The sequence below is a fragment of the Lucilia sericata genome, unplaced genomic scaffold (genome assembly GCF_015586225.1).
Source record: "Lucilia sericata isolate MDLA Ls3-8-SP2 unplaced genomic scaffold, ASM1558622v1 Contig000515F_arrow, whole genome shotgun sequence".
Classification (NCBI taxonomy): Eukaryota; Metazoa; Arthropoda; class Insecta; order Diptera; family Calliphoridae; genus Lucilia; species Lucilia sericata.
In genome coordinates this window covers 241532-267530 of record NW_023994528.1, presented here as the reverse complement: position 1 = coordinate 267530, position 25999 = coordinate 241532, and the positions used below count along the sequence as shown (strand labels likewise).

The 25999-nt window shown below is 32.0% G+C and overlaps 1 protein-coding gene across 1 annotated transcript in view; it reads right to left on the bottom strand.

Annotated features, from left to right (window-relative positions):
- LOC119605740 (probable multidrug resistance-associated protein lethal(2)03659) overlaps positions 1-25999 on the bottom strand; it is a 37021-nt gene that overhangs the window by 6446 nt on the left and 4576 nt on the right. The window contains exons 2-3 of the mRNA XM_037959020.1: positions 17883-18064; positions 7371-7456 (exon numbers count right to left, since the gene is read on the bottom strand). Of these exons, the coding sequence (XP_037814948.1) occupies positions 7371-7456; positions 17883-17959 (163 nt within the window). The 5' untranslated portion in view covers positions 17960-18064. The remainder of the gene's footprint in view (positions 1-7370; positions 7457-17882; positions 18065-25999) is intronic.

The following is a 25999-nucleotide window of genomic DNA, read 5'->3' as shown; positions in this document are numbered from 1 at the left end:
TCTTTGAATTGCCATGATTTGTAAAATAGATTTATTTTAACACCTTTTTAATATAAAATTTTGTTTAGAATGTTGCTTAGTAATAAAAATAATAAACAATGCGAGAAAATCACCTAAAAATAAATTATATTTATGTTGACTAATATGCAAATTATAGATAAATACATTTTAAAATTGATGAAAAGTTTTAAGTAAATATTTGAAAATATATGTATAAATGAGCAACATAGAAGTAAAACTAGCTATCTCCATTTTTATATTTTTTAAAACATATGAATACAAAAAGTCTTTTTTCTAAATATAATTATATTTTTATGTTGCATGTCCTCCTTTTTTTTAATGTAATAAGTATCATCGAAATTTGAGGTTTGCTGGCAAATTCAATCCGACATTTTTGGTATGTATAAAATGGAGATTATTGTCTTTGTTTTTACACTCCTCACATGTACTAAAGTCAAGTATCGTTATTCTAGATGAAACAAATTTTTAAGGTTCTCAGAAAAAGTAAATAATTATTAGTTTTTCTCAGATATTTTAGTTTTAATGGGCTCAGGAGGCTTTTGAGACCATGCTACGAAGGTGTAGTGACTAACCCTAATGATTTTTGTGAATAAAGTTCTTTTAATTTAAAAAAAGTAACAAAAGTTGAAGCTCTCATATCCATTCCATCATTTTAAATTAATTTATTGGAATAAATTATTTCGTCATGCTCTAATAATGCATGACATTTAATTGATATTTTTTTGTGGACCAGATATATTTTTAAAATACTTAAGTTCAAAATATAAACGAAGTTCTTATGAGTCATCTACCTTGACACTAGTCAAAAAATTGCTTTAGAGTCAAGAAAAATCGCATAGAACTAGTGGTCTGGCTTGTTCTTTGGAAAGATTCGACCTAATTTGTTTCTAACACTTAGTCGGACACTTACACATATTTTTTATGTGTCCTTTTGTATCAGTCGATATATTAAAAAATTTTGGACTTTTTGTGTTTCGTAAATAATCTTACCGAAACAAAATTTATACTAAATTTAATATAAAAACACAAGTCACAAAATTGAATTAGATTTCAACAAGTTCCCTTTTTATGGAACTAAATCTCGCCGGTGACTGGTTGGTCATAAAAATACATCCCTGATCTAATGCGACTGGCTTCTTTTTTTAATCTTTTGAATGAGCCATGCGACGGTCAAGTTTTCCAACCGTATTTTCTCGCAATATTTGATACTTTCGTTACATATTCGAGTTTAGACTATACCATCCGTTCTCATCTACACAATATTTTGATAGATCATACTACTTGTGGTATAATGTAAATGTAGCTTTACGTTTACATAAAATTTTGACAGATCATATTAATTGTGTGAGCTTTGAGATGCATCATTGACATATTTATTTTCAAATTTTATTAGATTTTCAAGAAATGAATACATTCTTCATAATTTCTGTCTTCTATTATAATCTTTAAATTATACCATATTTTTTAATAACTTATCTAACGTACTTTTTACCTTTAGTATACAAATAACTACCAATTCTATATTTGCACAAATCACAATGACTTTAGTATTTAATAAAAATAATTTTACCACAGCTGATAAAAAAATAATAGGAAACAATCAATAAAATATATTTTGATTTGCAGTTAAGTGCTGAAAACCCACAATGAAATAGAAATAAAGACATTTAGGTATTTTGTTGCTTCTTCGTATATCTTTAATCTTATAAATATCGTCGTTTTTCGTCAGCTGTTATTTCCAAAGGTCGAATAATTTCTAAACAAAATTATTTTCAATATTATCTATAGGAACTAGTTGATAATAGCTTAATGGTGGTGTATAACTGACTTATACTTGGCCTATTATTATAAATCTTATATTAATATTGCGAACTAAGTTTGTATAAAGATTTACATTATTTGTATGACGTACATACATATATTTTAATGTTCTATGAAATACAAAAGTCAGTAATACCCTATTTTTGTACAATGATGTAATTTGTAGAATATACTTTTTTTGCTCACGTGTAGTACGTACTTCAATAGGTACTTTAAAGAAAGTTATTAACAAAAAAAGAAAAACCTTGATTTTACGTTATGATTTATATAGTTTTAATCAAACATGTGTGTAACTTTTTTAAGGACCCCTTTACACAATTCATCGTGATAAGTAATTTTTTTATCAATTAAAAGTTCGATTAGCACAAACCATTTTTAAAGATTAATTAATAATTTTGTTCATTTACTGTAGAAATTGTTTTTTATTTGTTTGGTTTTAATTTTCAAATCACATTTTCTTAAGGAATACAAAATTAGTAATGACCCAAATGAATCCCAATAATTAAGTTAAATTGATTTTCAGATTTTGGACCCATATAGCATCAATAATTCATTCCCGATAACTTACTACAAAAGTCATTAACAATCAAAATTTATTGGCCAATATTTTTCATCACTTTTTAAGTCTTATATTAAGTGTGAAAAAATAAAATCGGAGCTTGGCTTGAGCTAAACTTAACTTTTGCAAGACCCATAAATTGACTTGATAGTTAGTTTGTTGGATGTATTTGTGTTGCATCAGATCCAAAACATTAAACCTAAGCAACTGTGGAGGGAATCAAACCCACGTCCTCCGAACTAACAGACTAAACAAAGCATAGGAAAGAAGTATCTAGTATTTAAATTATGTTTCGTCAGTTGAAATAAATCTTTTTAAAAACCGATGGTTACGATGAAGGAAAAGTTAGTTTGTTAGTAATATCGGAAGAATTAAGGTGTAAGTACACAACACGCACAACAAGGCGGCAACCCGTTTCACACTTTTCAAATTTTCCCAGCTTTATAAGCAACAAGTTACACACCACGCGTTATTTCGGTCTTTAGTTTAATGTTTTTTAGGACTTGCTGTTTTAAAAATCAAAATTTTAAGTTTTTGTATATTTTTTTTAATATTTTTCTTTTATTGTAGGAGAAATTTATTTCATTTTGGTTTAACCTAATTCTACACAAAACAAAATACAACTCTGATCAGCTGTCGACGCGCCAAAAGTTGAAAGTTGCTGAGCTTCTCACTTGTTAAATTAAAATACACTATTTCAACTTTTTTTGACAGTTGCCGCGTACAACGCTTGTTGTATACTTCCACCTTTACACCTAGGCTTTTGTGGAGGGAATCAAACCCACGACCTCCAAACTAACAAGGTACTAACCAAGGTTAGTACTATTGGATAGTAGGCCAGACACAAATTTTCAGCGCTATCGGTCCAGAACTGCCGGACTTAGAGGGGGTCAAAGTTGGGCATTTGGGTCATACAGGGTTTTATTCAAATGCGTGTAACTTTTCACCTATTAGTCCTAGCTAAACTGTCCAAAGGAGTTCAGATAGCTAGCAATGTTAGCACTATTGGTCTACTAACCTTGGTGCAAATTTCATCCAAATCGGAAGACATCGATTTTTAAAGTTGGGTCACTTGACACGAAATTCCCCATATATGAAACATATTTTGAAAAAATAGTTATTGACATTAACCGTTATAGCAAAAAGTGACACCTTTCACCTTGACATATAGAAATTGTTTCATATCATCGCTACAAATAAAGTGTTTGTAAATTTTAATTAGATAAAACAAATTGTATTCTAATTTGTGACAGTTGGAATGATAAATTGAATATGCCTCCCTCCCTCTTCCCCAATAATGGAAAATATCAAAATATGTAATCGTAATTTATAATAATAAACAGTAGGCCGGCCACACATGAATTTCTGCAATACATACTATAATATAAATCATTATATGAATTTTTATAACAATATAAATTGTTTATTTTTTATTAAAACCATAAAGATAATTTTTTATTAATATTAAGTGACATATCTAGACAGGGTTTCAAATACATGTGTATGTATACAAAACAATTGAGATTGTTATGAAAGAAATTGTATTTGTCGTAATTTATAATTGTCAAAAGGAAAAAGACACTAGAAATTATTATATGTAGATACTTACTATTGGGAAATAAAAGCATAATTAAAAAAATCTACATATCATTAGTGTTCGAATGCAATCAAATGTTTTCATTATGTTTTTCTATTTATAAAAACAAGATAAGAGTTCAAATTCCTACAAAATTGATTTGTATTAAAAGTAACTACATGTTTTTGTACAACGAACGAAAAAATAGTTGGTGTTTGAAAATCCTTTTGTTAAAATATAAAATATTTATTTTCTTACTTATAAAAATGTTTAAATCTCTCAACAGTTTACAAAACAAAAAATCCATACAAAATTTGTCTTATTAACCTCTTTTAAATCTAAAATTTATTTATGAACAAGATGGCTTTTAAAGTATAAAGATTAAACATTTTCCTTTCATTTCATAAAATATAAATATGTATCTTTATAAATATGTAATTTTAGTTTATAGAATTTCAGTTAACAATATAATTTTAATTACTATTTATTTAAATGGGTTAATGTGCGCATTTGTTTACAGAAGTTGGCACATAACAAGTCAAAACAATTCGTAGTTAAGATTTCAATTGATTTCAAGAGTCATAAAGAAAAATACTTAAATTCAGTAAAATTATAAAAATGTTTACCAATTATTGTTATTACATACTTTTTATGCTCATATAAGGAAACATACATACAGTGTGAAAGAAAATACATTTCACAAAAGCAATATTAATTTACAAATGACTACTACATACCATTGGCATTACTTAGAAGGAGTAATGACTTACAAATATTGTATCAATCAATCAAGATTAGGTATATTTCCATTCTATTTGTAACACATATTAGTGTAAGATCAACAGAAGTTTATGTATTATGGATCTTTTTAGATTCTTTTATATAGCATTATATAGCAGCGTGTTTCCGTGAAAAACAGAGTGCCTTTACAAAAAACATTTCGTATTGATGAAACTTGATTGGTATTTGAAATCAGCAATATCGATCTAAAGTAATACCTAGTCCTCATACAAGTTGCTTCCGGAATATAGTTTAAACAGTTCAAAAATACAAGTTAGCGATGAAATTCGACATAAATATGGAACAAAAATCTATAAAATTTCAGGAGTTATGCCAACTATAAACAGATTCTGATAAAATATTTCCTATGTAAATTCACCTTCGGATAATGTTTTTAACGCTAATTACTGGCATAAAAATATCAGTATAGCGATCTATGATGATCCGAACATCAGTCTGATGTTTATATTATAAAATAAATGAATAAGTAAAACGTATGTAAAGAGTGTAATATAAAACTACTACAGAGAGTTCAGCATACATTTTGCTTGGGTATAAGTGGTGTCATGAGCACTACGTCAACCAAGGCTTTGGAAACGTTGATAGACATTCCACCCATTGAAACACATATACGATATGAGGCGACACTTACAGCCGAACGGCACATAACTTTAGGCGAACTGGCTAAAAGCGGTTATAAGACACGTCATTAATATATACTGGACCCATTTGAAGGCTATACACAATCATGGGACTTGCCCGATTACATAACAGAATATGTCTGGAACTTTCAGACAGAATGTCATGGTCAAGCGGAACATTTGAGCAAATAGGAGTCCGTTGTTATAGGGATGGCTCTAAATTGGAGGACAAAGTGGGCTTCCAATAAATATGATGCCCACAGGGCTTAACATATTAATTGACAGGTGATAAAGTTAAATCTAAGACCGTACTGGAGGACAAGAAAGCTCTAGCCGAATACTATCCCAGAGGTAAGGTTTTCATGATATGGGTACCAGGCCACTTGGGAGTAGACGCAACGAGGCATGGGTTAAAAATAAGGGACAGAGTCACTTGATATAATGAAACAAAGATCCTATGGGGTACCCTTACGAGAGCAGGACGAGTAGTCTCCTCAAAATGAGCAAGTCTAAGGTTAGTATAATGGTACATATTCTTAGTGGACACACAGGATTACGGGCACAGCTTTTCAAAATTGGATGTGCGGATTCAAACGAATGTAGAGCATGCAGAGATAACTGAGAAACTGCGAAGCACTTTCTTTTCCATTGTCAGATTTTTGCCGAAATTAGATCCAAATATTTTGGTAGTGTTATTATTTCGGATATAACATCCCTCATGAACACTTATTGGAAAATTCTTAGGTATTAAGTCCAGAAAACTGAGTTTCTGAAAAATACAGACAGGTCCGATTGTGGCCTATGTGTATTTCTTCGAATTTGATGTAAATACATCTAAATCCTTCTATCAACATAACGTAAAGATCTATGTCAATATATTTCTATCACACTCGTACTTGTTTCTATATAATATAGGAACTCAATCATTTGTCCATTAATCTAAAATCAATGTCACACTGTATCCACAAGTAAAATTATAAACTGAAATGTATGAATGAATACGACAACCAATGTATCGTTTTTATGACAAGTGCTTTTTGTTAATTGGAAAGAAGAAATGTGATATGAGTAGAATATTTAATTGAATTCTATGGATGCATTTGATACTTTACAATAATACTTAGGGTGAGACTTATGGGAACACACACATACTCATATGTAAATACATATTTAATAAGAATTAAAAAAAAATTAAAAAAAAACTATATTATTGAAATAAAATAAATAATCAATACAATTTTTGGCAAAGAAATTTTTGGTAAACAATTTGTATTAATATCAAACCATACTTTTGAATTATTTTCAACTGAAAACGATATTAATCATTGGACATGTAATGGAATTATAAATTATAATAAATATCTTTTTTATTTTTGTTAAATTGATTATTTAAATAACCGGCATACTGAAAACTCAATAAATTATACAATAATTCAAATAACAGACCATATTTTAAAACCCCTGCTGTATGGTATGGTGGAGAATGGCAAAACAAATTTATTTTGTTTTTCTTAAACAATATTTACACGAAATTGTTTATAAATACTAAGTAGAATTTGATTATAACAATGTTATATTTAGTTTTAAATTAAAATAATGTTGAGTATCGGGTTTAATGAGCTTATAGGAAATTTGAACTTTTATGTGGATTTTAATTTGAAACTATTAGAAATTTTAGTTCAGTGAAAAATAATCTAAATATACTTAATAAGTTGCTTAAATTACAGTAAATGCATAAATATTTAATTAACTCTTTATAAAAAGAACAGTAATTTACTCTGAATATTTCAGAAAATAAATATTTAAAAATATCTATGATTTCTAAACCTTGCTAAACTTTACGCAGCATGTTAATATACTTCGAGTTTATAATAATTGTTTTTAGACCTAATACTTCCTGGCTCAATGTAAGAAATTTAGTTCTGGCAAACAATCTTATTCAAACTAGCATTATTCTTATTTTGTTACTTACCAGATTTGTGTTCCTTTAAAGCTTTATAGAGATCATTTTCGTCCAATATTTTTTTACGACCCTTAAAAAATGTGGGCATTGCAAAACTGCAAAGAAAAAATACGTGATGATTAGAATGTAGTTTTATATTTATGGTCGTTTTTTTTTTGTAAACATATTAAAAATAACAAAAATAATATTTAGTAAAACTTAGAAATAATTACTTATTACAAAATAAATAAGTAAAATGTATTTCAGATGATCATATTTTATATAATTTCATTACATGTACATAAGAGCTATAACTTTTATAGAATTTTGTAAAATTGTAAACCCAAGAAACACTATTGCTTATTTCCAAGTGTTAAAAAAGTTTTGCGGAAAAAAGGTAAGAACAGGAGCTGCGGTTTATCCCCTTCCCTAAAATTTTGTACCCAAACTCTTAGATTATATTATTATAAAATCATATAAATTTGTTATTAAATGGTTTTAAAAAATAGATTTATCGTGAAAAGTTTTAGAACCAAGATGACCCGAGTAAATTTTCTACCACATAGTGATTATTTGAACCAAAAATAAACGTAACACTTGATTAACAAAATTTAATTAACCTTTAACTACTAATTTTACTTTTATCGTATTAAAGTACATTTTTATTATAAATATTTAGAACTAAAGTTTTTGACAACAAATATATAGGTTCTTGATGATAGAAATATCGCTTTATGTACCCTAATACCAATTTAACAGAATCACTATCTCGAGACTGACAATAATTTAAATAATATGGGCAATTTCGTGTCAAGTGACCCAACTCAAAAAATTGATTTGGATGAAATTTGCACCAAGGTCAGTACTATTGATAGTAGGCCATACACATTGATTAAGAACTGCCGAATGTAGAGGGGGTCAAAGTTGGACATTTTGGTCATAAAGGGTTTTGTTTTGTATTACATATATACATATTTTTAATTGTAAAAATACGTATGCATGTAATACAAAAAAACACAATTTGTGTTCGAAAAATTAAAAAATATGCAAAATATGCTATAAATATGCAAAATATATGCAATTTAAAGCAATGTATGCAATTTATGCATTTATAACAAAATATGCAAAAATATGCAACAACAAATCGATGCCATTTTATTGCAAATTCATTTGCATACAAATCCTTGCCCTGATCATTACATATCATATAAAAAGTATAGGTTTTTCCCAAATGTAAAACGAGACCGTCGAACACACTTAAAGTGAGTTAAAAAGGTCAAATTAAAACTAATTTTTATTTTGGAAATATGCGTTAGAAATACAAAAGAAATAAGATAGTATAATCGGGCATAGGCGACCGATATACATGCATAAGTAATTTATTGATAAAAAAACAAAATTATGGGAACTAGTGTTAAATATGGGCAGATCCTTATTAAATTTTCTGGTGGGATTAACGTTTATATAACACTTAAAATTTAAATAGTGAATTTTAATTTAACAAGTTACACACTGTAGTATGTAACGCGTCTGCCGCGAAAAGGAAAACTCTCGGGGGAGTTTTCCAGATTTTTCCTACCGAGCGCGTCCCCGGGTGGCGGATAGGGGGTGGTGATGGACCATCTGTCCTCTCCCAGCTTTAATTTCACTTAAGCTGAGGGAGGGCAGATTGTCCACCACCTGGGAATATTATATTCCCCGCGGACCAAAAAACTGAAAAAAAAACAAATATGGAAAATAAAAATAAAAAGATAAAAGTTACGGTGCAGGGCCTAAATAACCCAGTACCGGCGGCAAGTGTTGATCTACTCGCGAGTCACGTGTCGTCGTCATCCTGCAATCGTGAGCAGAATACTACTACGGAGGTGGGTACCTTGGCCTCCGTGGCGGACAATGCGTCAAGTGTACAGCATGCCGCTGGCAAAAATATAGTGGTGAAAGAGAAGGATGTACTCGGAGAGAGCTCTAAGCTACCTCAGCCTTTAAATATAGGTGAGGGTTCCGACTCTGAATCCTCAGATGATAATAATAATAATACCATTATAGAAAATCCCAAAAAGGATGAAGTAGAGCAAATGGTGAAAGAGGTGAGTGATAGCATAGCTAAATTACCTATTACTAAGAAAAGACTTTCTGGAGCACAGAGGAGGAAGTTGAAAAAGATGCTTCAGGAAATCATAGTTAGTCAATCCCACGACACTCCAAAGGAAAAATCGGACTCTCTCACAAGATCTGAGGCAAAAAGGATCAGGTCTCAAGAGGAGTTGACAACTGAGAATAAACCTAAGAAGAAAAAGAGCTCCCCGTCTTCTAATACACAGTCGAAGCCAAGCCATACTTCACTCAAAGGAATCTCAAGTGAGAATCCTGCGAGTAAGGGTGACAACGCCAAGCCAGATATTCCGAAGACGAACACGTCGGCGAAATCAACCTCGAAGGTAAGGGAATCTCAAAAGAAGCCCCGAAAAACGAGGAAGGAGAAGCTAGACGGAGGAAAAGGAAAAGAGCCGCCATCTTACGCCAAAGTTGCCAGAAGTAGGCACCGGGACGATCTCTGCTATGCAGTTTACGATGCCGGTAATCCGACAGGCAAAATTCCAATAGACCAACAGAGTAAAATAGAAGACCTGGTCAACAATAAGATAGTGGACCATGCAATCGCTTCAAAGGGCAAACAACCAATAGAGAGCGAGAGCTGCGAGTTCAGCATGGGCGTGATGTTGATGAGGTTGGCATCTCACCAATGTGTTAGCACCCTAAAGAACTTGGTGGAAAGTATCCCTCCTCCCTGGGACGGCGCTAGGCTGGGACTGGCAAAGAAGAGCGAGCTTCCGGTGCTCCTAAAGTCCACTGTCTACATAAAAGGATGGGGCAGTAAACTGGCTAATGAACGTATACTGGAAATTCTTGGAGGTCAAAATGCTGAGCTGGCCGTGGAAAAATGGGATGTCTTTTACAGGAAAGAAGAACCTGAGGGAACTTTATTTGTAATAGGTATCGACCAGAAATCCATGGCTAGTCTTGCCAAGAATAAAGGTAGGGCTTACTTCGCCTCTAAATCTGTCATATTCAAAATTGGGAAGGTGCCGATTGGAAGGGCTGTTACAACAAGCCTCGAAAAGGATACTAAAAAACCTAAGACCACAGCATCAGTATCCACTACTGATAACGTTGAGGAGTCAAATCCTAAAATCGAGGAATTTACCATTAACTCGCCAGAAGAAAGTGTAATTGCCCTTTCCAAAATTGGGAAGGCGCCGATTGAAAGGGCTGTCAAAACCGGCCCCGACAAGGACACTAAAACACCTAAGACAGTACCCAAAGCATCATTAGCAAGTACTAGCAATGTTGAGGAGTCAAATCCTAAAAGCGAGGAGGAAATCACTCACCCGCCAGTGGACAGAACAGCAATGCTCTCCAGAATTGGGAATGTGTCTATTAAAAATACTGCTATTCCTATGCCTGCTAAGGACACCGCAGTGCCATCAACAGTACTCACTGCATTAATAGCCACTTCAGGCTATCCGGAGGAGTCAAATCCAAAGAGCGAGGAGGTGACCACCAACTCGCTGGAAGACAGTTTAATGGATGACCATGATTGACGTTATCCAAATAAACCTCCATCGGAGCGAGACAGCTACCAACGCTCTGATGGCTAAAATCAACACAGGTAAAATACATATAGCTTTAATCCAGGAACCTTGGACGATTCGCAACAAGGTTTCTGGATTAAATCACGTAAATTTCCAACTTTTCTACGCTGATACAGGATCTCGCCCGAGAACATGTATCTTATGTCACAAGAACTTATGTTTTCTCCTCTCAACAGGATTATCAACATCGGATGCAACTGTGCTGAAGCAAGGTCGTGGCAACATATTCCTTGCATCTATTTACCTGCCTTTCGATTCTCCGACACTACCACCAACGTCGGATCTGATGAAACTGGTTGAAGAGGCACAAAGGAAAAATAAGAAAATTGTAATAGGTTGTGATGCCAACTCGCATCATGTAGCTTGGGGTAGTACAAACACCAATCGCAGGAAACAAGCCCTCATGGATTTCTTTAATACTAAAGACTTGATAACATTGAACTTAGGTAATAAAGCTACCTTCGTCAATAGAATCAGAGAAGAGGTATTAGATATAACTATATGTTCAGAAGAGCTTATAAACGAAATTCAGGATTGGAGAGTTTCGGACGAGCACTCCTTTTCTGATCATCGGTACATAAGAATCAAAATACTAAGGCCACCACCAAAGCCGATAAAGTTTCGGAATAAGTCTAAAACTAATTGGACAATGTTCGGGACCTTACTAAAGAGGATATAGATGCCAAAGTGGAAACGTTCACAAGTGCCCTGGTTGAATCGTTCGAGGACAGCTGCCCTCTGCGAGAGCGGAGATCTGCCCAGGAAAAACCCTGGGTAACTGGGGAGATCCGGAACCTTGGGAAGACTCTTCGCAAACTATTTAACCGGGCACGGCGTAAAAAGACCGCAGTATACTGGGATGAGTATCGTAATAAACTTGGTGAATATAAGAAAATCGTTCGAAAAGCCAAACGAGACTCCTGGAAACTTTTCTGTGAACAGGTAGATAGCGTAAATGACGTATCGAAGATAAAAAAATTCCTATCCAACCGGAATCTATGATCGATGACACGGGCAGGAGGCTTGAGGATATGGAGGAGACAATAAAACTCCTAATGGATTCTCATTTCCCACCCGGTATATCGAATAACATAGATGAACCGATATTGGAGGAAGGGGAGGGTAACACGGAAATAGTTATTACAACTGACATGGTTAAAGGGGCAATCAAGAGCTTTGCTCCCTATAAAGCTGCAGGGCCGGATGGAATTTTCCCGGCACTTTTGCAGATGGAGGCGGGACTGGTTTCCGTACATCTGTCACAGATATTCACTGCATGCTTAAAATTGGCATATACCCCAGTTAAATGGCAGGATGCAAGGGTAATATTTATACCCAAACCAGGGAAACCTAGCTATGCGACACCTAAGTCCTATCGACCGATAAGTCTTACGTCCTTCCTACTTAAAGCCTTGGAACGGATAGTCGATAGCATGGTTAAAAGCAGCATACCATACAATGACCTTAAATATAAGCAGCATGCTTATGTAAAGGGACGATCGATGGAAACCGCTTTAAATGAAGTTGTCCACTACATAGGTGAATCTTTCGATAGCAAACTGTATACACTGGCAGTATGCATTGACATCGAAGGCGCTTTCAATAACGTGCACACTGATACCCTTATCCAATCCCTAGACCAGTTTTATGTTGACCGGGTGCTCCGTAACTGGATCAACTACATGCTAAGGAACAGATGGATAAGCTGCGAGATGTACGATATAACTATCAGGAAAAAGGTATTTCGCGGTATACCACAGGGTGGCATTTTGTCACCTTTACTCTGGGTCACCAAGATTAATAGCCTCCTAAGGACCCTAACCGAGAAAGGACTTAGACCTGTCTGCTATGCAGACGATGTCGTAATACTTTTAAAGGGAAAGGATCCAAATTACTTGTGTAGAAGAGCTGAGGAGGCTCTGAATACGGCCTTGAGCTGGGCTCAACCGAGAGGCCTCAATGTTAACCCGGCGAAGACGGAAATCTGTCTTTTCACAAGAAAGACAAAAATTTCTACATATACTGAACCTTGCTTCTTGGGCAAGAAGATACCGGTGACAGACAAAGTTAAGTACTTAGGTGTAATACTTGACCGGAAATTAAAATGGAGACACCACATAGAGGATAGGATCAACAAGGCACATCGGTGCTGGGCGATATGTAGGAGAACCATAGGCATGAAATGGGGTCTTAGTCGTACTATGACAAATTGGCTTTATAAAAGTGTAATTAGACCAATTCTAGCTTACGCTTCAATAATCTGGTGGACTGCTTTGGACAAAAAGTGTAATATCAAACTACTACAGGGAGTTCAGCGTACATGCTGCTTGGGTATAAGTGGTGCCATGTGTACTACTTCGACCAAGGCTCTGGAAACGTTGCTAGATATTCCACCCATTGAAACATATATAAGATATGAGGCGGCGCTTACAGCCGAACGGCTCTTTACTTTAGGCGAACTGGCCAAAAACGGTTATAGGACACGTCATCAATGTATACTGGACACATTGGAAGGTTATACACATTCATCGGACGTGCCTGATCGCATACCAGACACAGAATATGTCGGAAACTTTGAAACGCTAATCCCAGATAGAATGTCTTGGTCAAGCGGAACATTAGAGCAAATACCAGTAGGAATCCGTTGCTACACGGATGGCTCTAAATTAGGGGACAAAGTGGGTCTGGGGTTCTATATTGAAGACCCAGAAACAGAAATATACCACCGTTTACCTAATCATAACACAAGCTTCCAGGCAGAAGTACGAGCAATAACGGAATGTGTAAATTGGATTAGAATAAATATGGCGCCCACAGGGCTTAATATATTTACCGACAGCCAGAAGGCAATTTGTGCGATATCAGGTGATAGAATTAAATCTAAGACCGTATTGGATTGTAAGAAAGCTTTAACTGAATACTCTCCCAGAGGTAAGGTTCACATCATATGGGTACCAGGCCATTCGGGAGTAATCGGCAACGAAAGGGCGAATGTAATAGCTTTAAAGGGAAGGGAGCTCGATGTAGTTAACCTGACAAACGCAAAACCATTCGACGCAACAAAAGCTGAATTAAAAATATGGATGAGAGAATCCCATAAGGCCTCTTGGAATAATGAAACGGTGGGTAGAACCACAAAGATTCTATGGGGTGACCCTGATGAGAAATCTTCTCAAAATGAGCAAGTCTGAGGTTAGTATGATGGTACGTATTCTCAGTGGACACACAGGATTACGAGCACATCTATACTAAATTGGACGTGCGAATTCAGACGAATGTAGAGCATGTGGAGAGGACAGTGAAACTCTGGAGCACTTTCTTTGCCATTGTCAGGCATTCGTCGAAGTTAGATTCAAGTATCTTGGAAGTGATGTTATTCCGGAAATAACATTCTTAACCAACACCGATTGGAAGATTCTTAGGAATTACGTCCAGGAAACTGAGTTTCTGAACATGGAAAAATAATACATTCAGTGAACAATTTTTTTTTTTTTTTCTTGAATTGGAGCGCACAACAGGCCCGATAGTGGCCTAGGTGTATTTCTTCGGATTTGATGTAGTATACATCCTCCTATCAACCTAACCTAACCTCCAACTTTTGACGCGTCTGCAGTTGATCAGGGTTGTATTTTCTTTTGTATAGAATAAGAATAAAATAAAATAAATTTCATCTATAATGAAAGAATATATTAAAAAAATAAACAAAAAACTTAAAATTTTGATTTTTAAAACAGAAATAATCATCAATCAAAAACATTAAAAGACAAATCAAAATGAAGCGTGGTGTGTAACTTGCAGCTTGTAAAGCGCGAAAAGTTTGAAAAGCGTAAAACGCGTTGCGATTAAAAAAAATATTGGGATCATTGTTACAAGTTATAGATCTGTAGAAATACTATAGTATACTTAACAAAATTATGAAATTTAAAGCGTTATTTAGTGGTCCGCTATCAGGACTGTTGTGCGCTCCTTTTAATGGAAAAGTTTTGTTGGTAAAAAAAACCTTATATTGTATTCACTGAATGTATTATCTGATGTTCAAAAACTCAGTTCCCTGGACGTAATTCCTAAGAATTTTTCAATCAGTGTTCGTGAGGGGTGTTGTATCTGGAATAATATCACTCCCAAGATGTTTGAATTTAATTACGGGGAAAGCCTGACAATGGTTCTCTCTACATTCATCTGAATCCGTACTTCCAATTTTTTAATAGCTGTGTCCGTAATAGTGTGTGTCCACTTAGAATATGTTCCATCATAGTAACCTCAGATTTGCTGATTTTGAGAAGGCTTTTCGTCCTGCTCTCGTTAGGGTCACCCCATAGGATCTTTGAGGTTTTACCTACCGTCTCATTTTTCCAAGAGGCTTTATGGAATTCTCTTCCCATATTTTATATTCTTTAGTACAAAAAAATAATGAAACTAAAAATCAAACAAAACTTTTTGCTTCTTCAAAAGTGCGAAAGATAGAACGGCGTTTATATGTTGTCTTGGTAAACTTTCTCATGGAAAAGCGTATATTTAATATCTATGAAAATTGCTTTTATCGTGATGTACCACGTTATATTTGTTTTTGTATGGACTATATTTTCAAGACACAATCTAAAACTAATATTAAAAATAATCCAAAAGCAGCTTTTCAGTGGTATATAAAAAGGCATAAAATTCCCCAAAAATATTCAATTTGTAATGTTTTATCTGTTTACTCCACCAAGATTTTAAAACCTTCAGACTATATACAATTGCATATTGTTGTTAACTTAAAAAGTGATTAGCAACAATATTTCAATGATTTATACTTTTAAGTCTTAATGTCTAAAGTTTAATGCTAATAAGCATGATAAAGTAATAATTTTTACTATGTTTTCCCGTTAAATATGATATATAATCAGTGATCTTAATTTATTTCATCATAGATAAACTTTATCATTCATGGAATTTAATTTGGTGATATTAAAAAATAAAACGAATAAGAAAGTATTATTATATTTGTTGTTTAATAGAAGTTACTTCCTTACTTTTAATTATTTGTTTATTTAAACTAAAAACAAGATTAAAATGTCTACATTTATTTAAGATTGTTGTTATTGTAATAACTATTTATGAAATTAAATGTGTAGTTAAAAAAAAAACACTTCAAACTTTTACATTTGAAGTGTCATTAAGCCGTTAATCGATAGTCAAGTGTTGGAATTTTTTACTCGATTTTTTACAAAAGCCTTCAATGTTTGTTTTATTTATAAGTAATTAATTATTTTATACAAAGAAAATGAGAAAACTAGAACTGTTGCGCTTTAAAACAACAGATGTAAAGAATCTGTAATACGAATTTGTTTAAGTATTTTCTTTGTACTGATATTTCTATTTTTATTCATTACTATTTATGAGAATTATTGTTATTATTTTGTACTTTCATTAAATGTTTATTTAATTATTATTAAAATGTGTGGAAGCAATGTTCAAGCTGAAGTTATGCTCAGCACGATCAAAAAAGATTGCAGTATATTGCTTTTGACATTTCGGTAGTAACACAAGGAAATATTGGTCGTAGTTCCATAAAAGTTTTTACTATATATGAACATACATATGTACATATGTATATTCTGGGTCTTATAAGATTCTAAGACGATTGACGTTGGTGGGTGGGTTGGAGTTCTAGTCTGTTAGACCGGAGGTCGTGGGTTCGATTTCCGCCAAAGGTATAGGAGTGCACAACATGCCTGGTGGAGGCCTAGGTGTATTTATTCGGATTCTTTTTAACCTAACTAACTAACTAAGTAACTAACTAACTAACTAACTAACTAACTAACTAACTAACTACCGAACGAACGAACCTAACGAACTTGAACGAACGAACGTAACTAGCCGAACGAACTAACGAACGAACTAACGAACGAACGTAACTAACGAACGAACGAACGAACTAACGAACGAACTACCTAACGAACGAACGACAACGAACTAACTAACTAAACTAACTAAACTAACTAACTAAACTAACTAAACTAACTAACTAACTAACTAACGAAACTAACTAACAACTAACGACTAACTAACGAACTAACTAACTAACGACTGACCTACGAACGAAGTAAACGAACTAACTAACTAACTAACTAAGTAACTAACTAACTAAAGAACTAACTAACGGAACTAAACTACTAACTACGAACGAACTAAACGAACTAACTAACGTAACAACCTACTAGAACGAACGAACTATAACTAACGAACGAACGAACGAACGAACGTAACTAACGAACGAACTAACTAACTAACTAACTAACGAGCTAACTAACGAAGCTATTTAACTATACTAACTATTTAACTAACTAAACTATTTAACTAACTAACTAATAACTAACTAACTAACTAACTACGGCAGTAAAACATCAAAATATTGATCATAGGTCCATACAAGTTTTTACTATATAACAAACATATATTCTAGATTATACTAGATTCTAAGACGATTGACGTTGGTGGGTGGGTTAGTTCTAGTCTGCTACACTAGTTGTTTAAATACTAATTTACAATTAACACTTTTAAAAAACTGCTATACATATTTATAAACAAAATAATGCAAAATTTTATTCCTTAAAATAATTGTCACTTGTATTTTTACAGCTAAACATTTTTTATGAACTAGTTAGCGCAAAGTAGGTTACTAGAAATACTGTTAGTTTCGAACAACGAACCTAATAGATTTTTTATTTGACTTTTCTCATATGCATAAATAAACCAGTTTTAAAGAATTGTTATGACTATTTTGCTATTTGAATAACTTAAAAATATTTATACGACTAAATATACGATTAATAAAAGAGAATTATTAATAAATTATTTGATTCGAATATGTATGCATTTAAAATATTGAAGAAAATTATGTACTTACCAAAACATTAATGCTGATAATGGATTTGCGGTCTCCCGCGGATTTTCCGGTAATTCATCCGCTTTAAAAGACTGCATTTTGGCAGTTTATTTGACAGTTAAACTCGGTATTCGTTATAAAATTTTTATGATTTTTGTTTTTCCTCACTTTTTGCAAAAAAAAAAAAATCAAACAACAACAAACTGCAAAAACACGTGGTTAAGGGAGAGAGAAAGAGAGAGAGAAAAAAAAAAACAAATGGAAAATTAGATAAAATTGGCACTATGTCTTGGAGTGACTAGACAAAAAATATACATAAACATTTTTTAAAAACAATAATTGTAGTCACAAAACATTTTTCTGATTCATTAATTGTTCGAGCATAGCGATTAATCGTGCTAATATTTTTTTAACATTTTTATTATAATTATATTTTTCATTTATTTTTTTTTTTTTTTGTTTTATATTATTTTTTTTTTTAATTGTGGAATAAAATAAATTTTTATAGTTTTATTACGATTGTGTTTTATTACTTATAGTTTATAACAGTTACCAGATTTTGTTTTCAAAATTTTATGGAACTCAGTAACAATCCTAAAAGTTTGACTTTTGAAATATATTGTATGTTCTAAAATGAGACAGACCGATAAAATGATAAATAAAATCCAACTGAGGCTTAAACTATACTAAACCCGAATCTAACCTCAAAATGTCTCTATCACTTCAGGTTTTTAAGATCTCTTGGACTTAAGTTTGAAAAAAAATAATGTTCGTTTTACTATTCAATAGTAATTTTCTAACTTTTGGACATTATAAGATCTATTTCACAAAGGAAATAAGCGACTTAGGGTTCAAAATTTAATGTTAATGAAGGTAAATATTATACAATTCGAATATAAAACCGATGTTCAAAATCTTGAGGCAACCAACGAAAGCAAATATATTTTAACGTCTAACGTCATACAAATTTCATTTATTTATTTGCTTAATATAGCAGTTTTCGTGTCTAAATATTTTTCAAGTAGTTTGATAAGTACTTTTATACTAGTCCTCTTTTATAAACCACAAAAATAATAAATAATTATTTTTATTCTATTATTTATTATTAATTTTTTATATTTAACAAAATTGTTACGGTTAAACGGTGTTGGGCATGAATGAAAAACAAATTAAATGAAATTATCATTGATTAATTATACAAGTAGTGGAAATGAGTAAATACCTTTGTACATATTCTATATGAAAAAGTTCATTGTCAAGCGTTTTATCGGTGGAAAGATAAGAATGAAAGAGGATTATTATGTAAAAAGAAAAATATTGTGTTTGGTTTTATCCCAACTGTATAACTTTGAAGAAATGACATCGATATTTAATCGAATTTATACAGTGATGGACAAAAATGTAAGTACTGACCGGTATTGAATAGATTATTTATTAATTTAATAGATGTCAACTTTTCAAAATACAAAGGCCAACAAATTTGAAACTAATTCGACTGATTTATGTATTTTTAGCAGCTAAAACCTAATCTGTTATCTGCATTTCTCTATCACCCATCATTTTCTGGAAAAATGGCTTCGAATATTTTGCTCATATATTACGGACATTTTATATAATTATAAAAATATATTTACGTTTAAGGGTTAATTTAGATTAATTTAGATCGCAGGTACCGCTAATATGTGAGAGATATCGACCTAATTTCTTTACTATTTTATTCCCTTCTTTATTGTAATTTGTAAAATTTGCTTAACAAAATTGCTAAAATTTTGAAACTAGAGTTTTGAAACTGCCATCTGAGGTGTTTCCAATTTATAACTAAGCCCCAAATCCATATTCAGTACACCATACAGAACTGGGATTAGTGCAAATTATTTAAAAAGTTTTTTCATCGTTGGCCCGTGTTATTTTTTTAAAGAATCTAAATACGGAATTAAGTTTACTTTCGATTAAAATGGAATTCTGCGACAGGCAAAACTTAAGCTATGTATACACGCTTGTTAGATCTTACAATGTTGTCAGTAAAATGTGCAGAAAATGTCTAATAACAGTGTCTACTTACAAATTTTGTCTTTCAACATTGTTAGTAATTATTTTTCTGACAACGTTGCAAAAGAAAAATTGTAAGTTCACACGATTGTTGGACATTTTCTGCACATTTTACTGACAACGTTGTAATATCTGACAACCGTGTATCAGAGCTTTTAGGAAGAATTGTCCCTAACATATGTATTTCAGTTTACTGTTATTCCTGTATTATAGTATATTATTAATGTTTCAAAGCGATTCTATATTTTCTTTTGCGATTCGAAAAAGTGCAAATTTTGTATGCATCTACTACAATGACATATTTACATATATTTGTTGTTCTTCTTAATAATTTTTTTGTGTTGTTATTTGTTTAAGGAGTTGACATTTAAATTTACACACTTTGGAATAAACTCGTAATAATGGAATCTGTTTATTAAACGAAATAAATTATCGTTTATCTTTTTCATGATATTTTTTTCCACATTAACACTCTCGCTCGCTCATACACATATGCATATAAACTTATTTGCAAAATTTATAATTGTTTATTAATAATAATGTTTTTTTGCTTCGTCATTTTTGCGTTAATTTCATTAATTTTTCATCTGTAATTTTCTATTTTTTTATTATTTTTTTATTGAATTCTTAATTTATGTGTGTAGTTAAAACATACACTTTTATTTACATAATTTATTGTAATGGATTTTTTACGCACAATTTGCAAAAAAAAAAAACGAAAAAAGTGTCACACTTAATAATTTGAAAATTCCATGTGACTTTTGTCAAACCGCTTTAACAACTAAACACTTGTAGTGTTAACTTGACTCTGTCTAATGTTCTGTTTTTACCAATTATTTTTTATTTTTAAAAACAATTCCAATGTACAGCAGAGACGATGGCGAGTGAACGTTGTCGGTTGATTTGGTCATTAAATCAGAAGTTCTCTCGTATGGGCCAAACTTGTTGGTGGTTCCCAATGAGTTTTATTAGTTTCATCCAAAAATTGAAACATACTCGTTCTAGTTGTGTGCCAAATTGATATCTCTTTTTTTTATGAATTTTTTCGGCATTTGTATTGGTGTGAGTATTTCTCTTATCTGAGATTTTTAATTATGACGCCAAAATGTACATGATCATAAAAAACCAACACAAAATTGCTGTTTGGTGCACGAGTACGCGTTTGTAGTATGTAGTAAGTGCTGAGCATTCCTAATAGAGTAGAGTGTTAGCGTTATATTTTTAATTATTGCTCAATTTACACTCTTTTATATTAGACTAGCTATACCCAGTGTGCTTCGCTACCCTTATCGTAATGAAATAAAATAAATATTATTGTAAATGTATATATATCTGCAATATCAAAAAGTCCCCTATTTAAATTTATGTTTATATATTCAATATTTTAGAAAACTCAAAAAGTACCAATGAAGTACGAAAAAGTAACAAAAGACCTCTTTTATTTAATTTCATGTTCCTAAGTTCAATATTATAGAAAATTAAAAAAGTACCAGTTGAAGAACGAAAAATTACCAAAGGGTCCCCTTTTATAGATTCTCATTAACTCCGGGCTCCACATGGTTAATTTCATGTTATAAAAAACACAAAAAGTACCTTTTGAAGAACGAAAAATTACCAAAAAGTCCTCTTTTATATGTTCTCACTTACTCCGGGCTCTACGTACTTAATTTCATGTTTCTAGCTTCAATATTATAGAAAATTCAAAAAGTACCTTTTGAAGAACGAAAAAGTGCCGAAAAGTCCCCTTTTATAGGTTATCACTTAATCTTGGCTGCACTTGCTTAATTTCATGTTTCTAGGTTCAATATTATAGAAAATTCAAAAAGTACCTTTTGAAGAACGAAAAAGTACCAAAAAGTCCCCTCTTATAGATTATCATTTACTCCAGGCTCTATATGCTTAATTTCATGCTTCTAGGATCAATATTATAGAAAATTCAAAAAGTACCTTTTGAAGAACGAAAAAGTACCAAAAAGTCCCCTTTTATAGATTCTCATTTACTCCAGGCTCTACATGCTTAATTTCATGCTTCTAGGATCAATATTATAGAAAATTCAAAAAGTACCTTTTGAAGAACGAAAAAGTACCAAAAAGTCCACTTTTATAGGTCCTCACTTAATTCGGGCTCTACATGTTTAATTTCATGTTTCTAGGTTCAATATTATAGAAAATTCAAAAAGTACCAGTCGAAGGACGAAAAAGTACCAAAAAGTCCCCTTTTATAGTTTCTCACTTAATCCAGGCTCTACATGCATACTTTCATGTTTCTATTTTCAATATTATAGAAAATTCATAAAGTACCTTTTGAAGAACGCAAAAGTACTAAAAAGTCCCCTTTTATAGATTCTCATTAACTAAGGCCTCCACATGCTTAATTTCATGTTTCTAGGTTAAATTTTATAGAAAACTCAAAAAGTACCAGTCGAAAGACGAAAAAGTACCAAAAAGTCCCCTTTTATAGATTCTCATTTACTAAGGGCTCTACATGCTTAATTTCATGTTTCTAGGTTAAATTTTATAGAAAACTCAAAAAGTACCAGTCGAAGGACGAAAAAGTACCAAAAAGTCCCCTTTTATAGATTCTCATTTACCAACGGCTCTACATGCTTAATTTCATGTTTCTAGGTTAAATTTTATAGAAAACTCAAAAAGTACCAGTCGAAGGACGAAAAAGTACCAAAAAGTCCCCTATTATAGATTCTCATTTACTCTGGGCTCTACATGCTTAATTTCATGTTTCTAGGTTAAATTTTATAGAAAACTCAAAAAGTACCAGTCGAAGGACGAAAAAGTACCAAAAAGTCCCCTTTTATAGATTCTCATTTACCAACGGCTCTACATGCTTAAATTCATGTTTCTAGGTTAAATTTTATAGAAAACTCAAAAAGTACCAGTCGAAAGACGAAAAAGTTCCAAAAAGTCCCCTTTTATAGGTTCTCATTTACTCCGGGCTCTACATGCTTAATTTCATGTTTCTAGGTTAAATTTTATAGAAAACTCAAAAAGTATCAGTCGAAAGACGAAAAAGTACCAAAAAGTCCACTTTTATAGATTCTCATTTACTAAGGGCTCTACATGCTTAATTTCATGTTTCTAGGGTAAATTTTATAGAAAACTCAAAAAGTACCAGTCGAAGGACGAAAAAGTACCAAAAAGTCCCCTTTTATAGATTCTCATTTACTAAGGGCTCTACATGCTTAATTTCATGTTTCTAGGTTAAATTTTATAGAAAACTCAAAAAGTACCAGTCGAAAGACGAAAAAGTACCAAATAGTCTCCTTTTATAGATTCTCATTTACTAAGGGCTCTAAATGCTTAATTTTATGTTTCTAGGTTAAATTTTATAGTAAACTCAAAAAGTACCAGTCGAAGGACGAAAAATTACCAAAAAGTCCGCTTTTATAGATTCTCAATAACTAAGGCCTCCGCATGCTTAATTTCATGTTTCTAGGTTAAATTTTATAGAAAACTCAAAAAGTACCAGTCGAAGGACGAAAAAGTACCAAAAAGTCCCCTTATATAGATTCTCATTTACTCCGGTCTCTACATGTTTAATTTCATGTTTCTAGGTTCAATATTATAGAAAATTCAAAAAGTACCTTTTGAAGAACGAAAAAGTACCAAAAAGTCCCATTTTATAGATTCTCATTTACTCCGAGCTCTACATGCTTAATTTCATGTTTCTAGCTTTAATTTTAAAGAAAACTCAAAAAAGTACCTGTGTAGAACGAAAAAGTAGCGAAAAGTCCCTTTATTATTAATTTCATGTTTCTATTTCAATATCATAGAAAACTCAAAAAGGACCAGTTGGAGAATGAAAAGTACCAAAAAATATCACTTGATACCGGGGTTCCAAGTAACACCCCATTAGGATATTTAGTGTTTCTAAATTTAAAAATTTTATCTAAATTGGATCATTGTGGTTGAATAAAATCTAATTTCCCGTTTTTACCCCTTTTGGTACTTTTTTCCTCCCCATTAACGAAATAAAAATTCTATTCCAAAAAGTTGCAACATCGTAGTGGGAGCCTGTTATTATGTATTCATATGTATAAGTTAATAAACCAAAAACAATGTTTTATGAAAAAAGTACCAAAAATAGGTACAATTTTAACCCCTTAAACGTCCGAATATCCAAAAAGTACTAAATTCATATTTTTATTTTTTCGTTAAGTTATGAAGGAGTCAAAAATATTTTTTGAATGTGCACTGGTTTAAAAGATACATGGGGTGCGAAAAAAGTACCAAAATACAGTTTTTACCCGTTTATTCCCTAAAGGGGCCGAATTTTAAAAAAGTACCAGACACCTGTCCGTTTATTTTTTAAATGAACGGCGATAAGCTTTAAACTGTTTTTGTATCTTTTCTAGTTTAGGAGATATAAGGTTACCGAATTTTCCCGCTTTTACCCTTTTTTACCCCCTAAACATTCGAATTTCCAAAAATCCCGTCTTAGTGGATCTATTTGGCGGGAGACCAACCTCCTGTCCCAATTTCAGCTCTTTAGCTTCAACCGTTTAGGCTGTGCGATGATGAATCAGTCAGTGAATCAGTCAGTCAGTCAGTCAGTAACGTTAGAATTTTATATATATAGATTATTAGATAGCTAAAGAGTTTTTTAGCTGAAACCCCACTTGGAATACGCCCACAGATATGTAAACAGAATTTATAGAGTGGATAGTGTAAAATGTTACATCCAAAGAAGACGAATTTACTGTAGCACTTACAGATATTTAAAATATCAAGTTTGTAACACATGCAAATACCGTCAAATATCATTAGCCAATCCTCTCACTTAATTTTTGGTAATTCATCTTTTTGACGAAACCTATTGAAAATGTTTAAGATCGGTCCTGAATTTAAGCTGTTCCCATACAAATATACCTCGGAATATCTTTTTAAGGATATACATTTGTTTATTGTGCAGTAATTGTAAAAAAATTAGTAAGAATAAGTTTTAAATTTGTCCAGTAGATAGAGTCATAGTTTTGAATTTAAGCTTCAAGAAATGTTCAAGAAGATGTACATTAGGGTGGACCAATTTTTGGAGGATACATCTCAAACGATGCGTTTTCGAAATGGGTCTCAAAAATTCCGTAATTTTGAGCTTATCGCGGGAAAAATAATTACAATTTTTGTTAGTGTATTTCTGGATCGCAAAACGGCTTTTAGTGTATTATAAAACGCATCGATTGAGAGGTATTCCTACATGAAATTCTTAAAAAGGCTATTCGTCGGGACACTCTAATGTACATTATGGTATAACTATTTTGCAATTGTTTCAAATATTAAAAATACCATAGCAACTCCTGTAGAGCGTGAACAGATGTTACGGAATATGTTAATTTTTTTACGCGATCGTGAAAAAGTGCCCGCACTAAACGTGATAAAGTTTTGTATCTTTTTAAATGAGCAAAATTAATATTTTGCATAACAATTTAGCAAATTTTTAACATTATCTTACAGAGAGTATTGTTCTTTACAACAATGTTATGACATATGAAAATTATTAAAATAACATTTTATGAAAATTATTAAAATAACTTTTTATGAAAATTATTAAAATAACTTTTATAAAAATAACGAATAAAAGCATTTCAGAAATTGCTTTTGGTGGGGAAACTTTTTCACCAAATTGACCTTAAACCAAGTATGAGTGTTATAATCGGCCATGCCGAATCTTATATACCCACCAACAAATTATAGCCGAAAAAGAATGCTTCCTTATAAATAAACTTTGATATTTACGAAGCAATGCTTTTGTTATTATCGAAAAAATTTTCTAATTTATTAGATCTATGTTGAATTTTATCATCATATATCGATATTAATATGAACATTAGAGTAATATTTGGAAGAGGGCCTTTATTGAGGGCTTAAGTATGGACCGTGCTCTTCCCAATTAAAAGAAATTTAAAGAAACAAATCGTTTTTTTCCAATTTTTGTAATTATAAACTGTTTTTTTTTGTAAAAGGGAGAGTAGAGTCAATTATGGACCTATCCTCATCGGTTTATAAAATAATTATTTGTTTCGAATTTCATCGCATATCTTTAATACAGTTATGAGGTTTAAAGTAACTTTCTGAAG